Source organism: Lutzomyia longipalpis, chromosome 4 (assembly GCF_024334085.1).
Source record: "Lutzomyia longipalpis isolate SR_M1_2022 chromosome 4, ASM2433408v1".
In the NCBI taxonomy this organism is placed as follows: Eukaryota; Metazoa; Arthropoda; class Insecta; order Diptera; family Psychodidae; genus Lutzomyia; species Lutzomyia longipalpis.
This window is the reverse complement of record NC_074710.1, coordinates 4,426,957-4,434,515: the sequence shown is the minus strand read 5'-3', so window position 1 is coordinate 4,434,515 and position 7,559 is coordinate 4,426,957. Positions and strand designations below refer to the sequence as shown.

Below are 7,559 nucleotides of genomic sequence, written 5' to 3'. Positions count from 1 at the left end.
TTAGTTTGCTAAATTGACTTTTTTTATTTAAAAAATTAATAAATGATCAATTTTCACTCAATTTCTTCTCAATTACTTGTTATCTTCAAAATTTTTCTTTAGTAATTGATCAATATTTGAGATGCTTTTTGTCTTTTACGCTTTTTTGTTGTTTTTTTCCAGTTCTTCGTGTTCCACAAAAGTTCTTTAGAAATTCTAGATTAAAAATATTCTCTGATCATTTTTCTGGTATGAAAAGTAAATAACTTCCTTCTACAGCTCTCATAGAACCTTAAAAACTTTACCAAAACTCTTCTGAAAAAGCTTAATTTAAATTTTCTTGTTCTGTTGATTATTCTGTGATGTAATTCATCCTAATTTGATCACATAAATTTACTTCAATTTCTCACCTTGCAAAAGAATGCATCAAGGGTTGCATATTACAAGCACAAACGGACTAAAGAAAATAACCCAAAGAAAGCACCTTTTTGGAAGGGATCTACCAATAATTCTTCCGCAGAAGCTCTCCTTTTGGGATTTACTGTGGAAACATAAAAATCTACTGGCTAAAAGTCTCTCTGGATTTTTATTTATCGAGACAGCCGCACTGCGAGGTCTGCCAACTTTCAGCTGCCCTCACCTCCCCGGAAGTCGAGAAAGAAATCTTTGAGTGGAAATCAACTGCGAATTGGGGGTGAATTCGATTTGGTGACCTTCTCTCTGCAGCTTCCGAATGGACTTTCTACCTACCAGTGGGTTTGTCTTTTGGGTGAAAAATGTTTCTCTCAGGAAAAATTTTAAAAACCACTCTGTTTTCCCCGCAAACCCCACCCCGTCCCACACCTTTGTGCATGTGGAGGAAGCTTTTCACGTGAAAAGCTCTCCCGTATGGCGCTTCCCGGATGTCTGGGTGGAAGAGTCATGCTGACACATGCAAGCGATACGGATTTTCGTTTAAATTCTCCGGTGAGTTTTACCTCCATGTAGGGAAGGATGGTTCATCCAAAAAGGAGCATTTAGTGTCTTGTAGTGGAGATTCGTAGGAGATGCCCCAAACTCAGCTGCCTTGTTGGCCACATGCCAAGTAGTTGGGGGTTGTTTGGGCAGGGAAAACTTCAAAAGGCAGTATGTGCTTCCGCAGCATGCATAACGAGGGCAAAAGGCGAAACAAGAACTATATTCCCTTTTACTCGAAAAGCAATAAATGAAGAAGTCTACGTGGATCCTTCCTGGCACCGTGTGTAGAATATCTCTTCCTCGTCTTTTTTTGTACATAACTAAACACGGAGTATCAATAAATTCCTGGAAAAACTTCTCTGGCACCATTTTAAATGAATTTTCCAGCGAGAAAATCAGTGTTGGTTTTCGTGCGAACTATTTTGCTATATAATTTGCAATTAAAGTTAATTAATTTCACACACTTCAAATGCAATTTTAATTAAAATCATCAAATACCTATTTAATTACATGGAGGTGTTCAATGTTGGTTTAAACATTTTTTTTAATAGTGTGATTGATTTGAATTTCACTATTTTATTACAGATATTGAAGGGTTAGATTTAAAAATACATAATATTTTATTTTAAAGCTTAAAATGTACGTAAAAATTGTTATTATCTTTAAAAATGATCCTACAACTTTAAAAAAAAATTAAAAAAAAAAACAAAACAATTAGGTAATGCTTTTTAGTGAGGCTTAACAAAGTTATTTTCCTAAGAAATAAAAATTAGTCTAATAAGAAGAATATTTATGTTGTTTTTAAAATTATTTAGATATTTACATATGTTTTTTATTTAAATTTGGCAAACTTAAAAAAAAATTTTTTTTGCTCAAAATTGTATAATTTTTATCACATAATCATAAACTCTTGCCCTCTTTAGCAAAATGTCTCTATTTATTCAGCTCATGATATTAATTCTAATTTAAATGGCAGGGAAATGGAAGATAACTAACATTATTTCTAACAGTGCTAGTAACTAACTGTTAAGTAAATTTAAATTGTTTTGCTTAAGAATTTCCACAAATAGGGTAAAACAGTTTAATGAAAAAATTTGCATTTTCTCGTGGAAAGAGAAGATAACATTGTATGGCAGAGAAAGAAAATCTTCGCAAAAGATCACCGTGGTGGGAAAACTATACAGCTGGGGAAATAAATAGGCAGATCTGCATTTTATTGAACCAGAGTCTGTTAAAGCTCCAGTGACTACGGTTAGTTTCTCTTGAAGCTCTTATGGAAGAAAATAAATTAATTGAAGGATTTTTATCAAGTTTTATTGATTTTAAATTGCGAAAAATAGAGATTTTGTGATTAATTCAGTAAAAGAAGCTAAACGAAAGGAAAAAGTGACTTAAAGTGTTTCTTTTTTTTTAGATTCAGCGTATAAAATGTTCTCTGTACTCAGGAATCCTTTCATTCAAAACTTAATCAAGCCTAAACCACTTGGTGAACACCTGGTGCAACTAAGGTGTATCACAAGGAGTAGTGAGCTCAGTAGTTCGTACTGCCTTAAGAAGAACACGGATGCACCTAAGATATCCGAAAGCTTATTAAGGAACACAACGAGGTGAGAATTAATTTAAATTTTATTTCATTTTATTTTGGAAAGAACAGAAAACATTTTAGAGCCCGATTGAATAGAAAATTATTCTGGTAATACTTCAAGCTTTTGCTTTTCAAGCTTTTTAAAGTATAGAAAAAGCGTAATAAAGCAGATCCGTCCTAGTTTTATTCTAACTGGTTACAATGGAAAATTACTTCTTTTTAGATTTTCCTTATTATTTTCCAATTATTTTTTTTTTAATTAATTATAAGAACCTTAAATTAAAATAGACTTACTTTTACAATTTAAGTGATCCTTAACTCTTCTAACCCTGGTTCTAACTGATCAGAATTCGATCAATTGGATTTTTCAACAGTCTAAGATCAAAAATTATTAATAGAATTTTATCTAATTTAAAAATTTCATTGATAAATGGAAATTCAACTGTTTAATATTCTTTTAAATCTTGAAGACTTATCGTCCAATAAAAGATACGTAATCTGGAGGGAAGAAAGCTTTGCCTTTAGTGTGAATCCATAAAAATCATGGATTAAATTGTCAATGACAAAATAGCAGAATGATCGTGAAAATAGGGAGAAACATTAAGATTCTGCTGCTTTATGACTTTTATTGATGTAGATTCTTTTTCTGGACAATATTTAGCACACTAAAGGCTAATTTAATTTTTAAAATATACAAAATAAAAAAATAAATAAATAAAAAATATTTTGTTTTATCATTTCAGAGCATCATCCTCAAGCATTCAGTATGTTCCTGATCCATTTTCAGCTCCAAGCCAAGAGTTTAATTCATTCCATAATGGTTAAGAGAATCTATTTTTACATTTTATTTGCTTTCTACTATTTCCAAGTGCTATTTCCACAAATATATTCATTTTCTTCTTATCAAATATAATATTTGTCTTTGAATTGTCGATTATTCTAATTAATATTCTATTTACTTGTCCCATTTATCGCAGATATGGTGAGAGAATTGAAACTTAAAGCTGCAATTTATGACAATTATGAGAGTGAAGATCACATAAGACGTGTAAGATTAGTTTTTTTTTTCATATTCAATTTATTTTTCATTTTAATCTGTGCTTTCATTTGAATTTTAATAGGTTTTGCATTACAATACGAGTTATGGAATGAAAACTCGAGGTATTTTAACGGCTTCAACGTATAAAATGATTGCCCCGAAAACAGATCAAAATGAGCTTAATTTAAGATTGGCCAATTATTTGGGATGGTGCATTGAAATGGTAAGTTTTTCCTACCTTTGTTTCGCTTTGAGCAAAACATGTTTTGCTTTATTTTTTCTTCCGAGTACTAAACGAAATTCAAGCTCTATTGATTCGTCCTTTTAAAAAAAGATAGAGACAGCTGTAATTTTAATATCATTAAAGGTGCCCAAGTTTTTTTAAGCCAGGCTTAAGTTTTAAAAGCTATGACTAAGTTTTCTACACGTTCAGCCAAAGTTTTATAAATTAGACTGACCTAAGCTTTAATTAAATCAACCATAAGGTTTAAGCTTGGCTTAAGTTTCATAAACTATGCTCAAATTATTTAGTCCTGCTTAAGTTTCTTAAGACTACGTCCCTGCTTAAGATTAATCATTTATTTTAAGTTAGGCCTAAGTTTGTTTTTAGGTGAAACTTAAAAGACTTTAAGGTTAAGGCTTTAAACTTAATCGGAGCTGAATGCATTCTTGGATGATTCTTACGAAATTAGTAAAAATTATTCGAACTGAATTCACCTTCAATACAACTTGACCTATCTTGAAACCTAGCCTATGTATGTAAAACCTTTTCAGGTTAGGATTTCAGATTTTGAAAAATTTAATCTCATCATAAAAAACCCTAAAGCTTAGCTTAAAAAAATATCTCACTCTGTGAATAAACACTATACCTTAAATTCTTATTAATAAATTTTATTAATTTGTACATTAAAATTCAGTTGCAGGCCGTTTTATACATTGTGGATGATATGATTGACGGAAGTAATGTACGAATGAGTAGACTTTGCTGGTATAAACATGACGATGTGCAGATGAATGCTATTAATGATGCTATTTTGATTGAAGCTAGTATCTATCAGATCCTAAATATGGAATTTAGCACTTATAAGTTCTACGCACAATTACTAGAACTCTTCCATGAAGGAACTTTCATTGCAACACTGGGCCAGAAAATGAATATAAAGTTGTCCAATACTAAGGAGATGAATTTCACATTGGACCAGTACAAGGCGATGGCAATCAACAAAACAGCCTGGTACTCATTCTACATGCCCGTTGCGTGTGCAATGCATTTGGCCGGTTACAAGGACGAAAGTGAATTTAGGCAGACAAAGAATGTTCTGCTGGAAATTGGGCAATTATTCCAAGTGCAAGATGACTACCTCGATTGCTACGGTGATCCCACGGTGAGGGGTACCATTGGTAGGGATATTGAAGATGGAAGGTTCACCTGGCTCCTGCTGACTTTCCTTGAGCATGCAACGGATGCTCAGAAAGTCGCTTTGAAGGAAGCGTACGGGAAAAAGGATCCAAAAAGTGTGGAGCGTGTTAAGCAACTTTACAATGATGTGTCATTGCCAAAAATCTACGCAAACTACGAGGAAGAAGCGTACAAGAAAATTGAAACGAAAATTAAGGAAACAACACGAGGAGTCCCAGCGGAAGTTTACTACATGTTCCTCGATTCTCTGTTCAAGCGTACTTCCTAAAGGTTTGCGTCTACCTGCAAGAAATCAATTTGAATTTTATTTAACAATTTTTTTTGGCACGCCTGTTGGTAAAAGTCCGAACGATCCTATTAAAATCACATTCTTTTCTTTTTATTTTGGGATAAAGTTTCTTCATAGTTTGAAGGGGATATATTTATAAACAAATAACTTTCTAAAAAAAATAACAAATAATTGAATAAAAATTAAAATAAACGAGAAAATTGTAAAGACATTGTTTATTATGAAGTTTCTTTTTTCAATAAATAATCTTAAGAGCAATAGCTTAGAATGTTTTTCCTTAAGCAGGAAACCACCAATATTTTTTATCAGGTATTTCATCTTTAGATTTTAACGGCCTGTAAAGTCCCACATGGCCTTAAAAAGACTTGAAAGGACATCATTTGAATTGCTATTTCTTATAAAAATTTTACCTAGAAAATAATGTTAGTTAGCCACTCTAGCTTAGAACTATTTTTTTTTTTCGCCCTAACCCCAAGGTCTTTACAAATTAAAACATTAAAGAACTAAAACTAAAGTTCTACGGAACACATGAAAAAAGAAAAAAAAATTCTCGTTTTTTGATTTGATTTTTTCAACCTTCGTCAGGAACTATAAGGTGAAGTTCATTATTCAGACCATTCAGATACTGGGTGAAATTCATCATTCAGACAGTCTTAAGTTTTCTTAACAATTCTTAAGATTTCTTAACTTTCTTAAGAAAACTTAAGAATTTTTAAATTTCAAATATTCTATTAAGTCGGTATTGCAGTCGAGAGGAAATAGAAATGCGCTTTTTATGCTTCAGCAACATTTCGCCAAATATATTGGCATCATCAAGCTCTATAATGTACAAAGAAAATGATTTGGAAAATACAATAAGTTTTCCCGGAAAATACAATTCAGGTTTTTTTCTTTTTCCCGAATTGTATTTTCCCGAAAATCTGAATTGTATTCTCCGGGAAAACTTATTGTATTTTCCAAAAAATTTTCTTTGTACATTAGAGCCTGATGCCAATATATTTGGCGAAACGTTGCTGTAGCATAAAATACATTATATATACATATAAAAATGCAAAGATAAATATTAAATATAGCATGGATGGAACAGTATAAAGCGAAAGAACGGTAAGTAAAACTTACGGGCTGTGATTCTTTCTTTGTCAGTGAAATGTGAAGATGGCTGAAAATTGAGGATGGGCAAATTTTGAGGAGAGAATTACTCGCGAGCCGAATCACAGCCAACGCGCAGAAATTTTAAAGAAATCCTTAATCGTGGCGGGCGTTGGCTGTGATTCGGCTCACGAGTAATTCTCTCCTCAAAATTTGCCCATCCTCAATTTTCAGCCATCTTCACATTTCACTGACAAAGAAAGAATCACAGCCCGTAAGTTTTACTTACCGTTCTTTCGCTTTATACTGTTCCATCCATGCTATATTTAATATTTATCTTTGCATTTTTATATGTATATATAATGTATATATCTATGCATTTATATATATTTTACTTTACTTTTATATATGTATATATAAAACGCCCCGCTTCGCGGGGCGTTGGTTTTATACAACTCAAGATATGACATGTTAACTTTGAAACGCGATATCTCCGGAACGGCTACATAGATTTTCTTCATTTTTGGCATGATAAAAGATATTATAGCCAGCTATAACATATCAAAATTTGAAGCAATTCTATAAAGCGGTGCTCGAGATATTCATCGAAAACTCATCGAAAATTTTGTTTTCGATTTTAGCGCCACTTGCGGTCATTTTTTGAACTTGCAATGTTCCGAGCAGTTGTAGGGCTCATTAATATCTTTCATTTGAGCCCGAGTTGATCAAAATCGGTCAAGCCGTTCTCGAGTTATGGCCGATTTTCGATGAAAAATTGTGGCGGCCATATTGGCTAAACGGCTTGGCCGATTTTCGAAAATGAGGTATCGTTGGAAAGGTCTTGATGGCCCCTACAACATATCAAAATTTCAGACCTCTAGCTATAATAGTGACTGAGATATAGCGAAAACAAAATTTGGGGGTTATTCAAAATGGCGGACGGGGGGGTGGGGGGTCGGATCTGACGTCATAATCGGATGTCTTCCACCCGATATATGAACTTTGCCGTTGACCGCAAGTTTCTATCTATTACCATTCTCTCACAATTTAGCGTTATATTCCGGCCGGCCGGCCGGCCGGCCGGCCGGCCGGACACATTTTTGGCGCATACGTTTTTTGGAATGTGGGGACCCTAATTCGTGCTCATCCCAAGTTTGAGCCCGATCTGACGACTTTGCATTTTAGAGTGTACACAGAAGCT

General features: G+C 33.2%; 1 protein-coding gene across 1 annotated transcript; it reads left to right on the top strand.

Annotated features, from left to right (window-relative positions):
* Window positions 1–2,134: 2,134 nt before the first annotated feature.
* LOC129795605 (farnesyl pyrophosphate synthase-like) lies at window positions 2,135–5,529 on the top strand. Its single transcript, XM_055837044.1, has 6 exons — window positions 2,135–2,187; window positions 2,351–2,543; window positions 3,265–3,341; window positions 3,499–3,569; window positions 3,643–3,783; window positions 4,478–5,529. Exons 2-6 carry the CDS (start codon window positions 2,365–2,367, stop codon window positions 5,246–5,248), a joined length of 1,239 nt encoding a protein of 412 aa, XP_055693019.1. The 5' UTR covers window positions 2,135–2,187; window positions 2,351–2,364; the 3' UTR covers window positions 5,249–5,529.
* The last annotated feature ends 2,030 nt before the right edge of the window (window positions 5,530–7,559 follow it).

Coding starts and splice junctions, on each gene's coding strand:
- LOC129795605 (XM_055837044.1), top strand. CDS start 2,365: ATGTTCTCTGTACTCAGGAATCCTTTCATTCAAAACTTAATCAAGCCT. Junction 2,544..3,264: donor TTATTAAGGAACACAACGAG/GTGAGAATTAAT, acceptor TTATCATTTCAG/AGCATCATCCTCAAGCATTC. Junction 3,570..3,642: donor GTGAAGATCACATAAGACGT/GTAAGATTAGTT, acceptor GAATTTTAATAG/GTTTTGCATTACAATACGAG.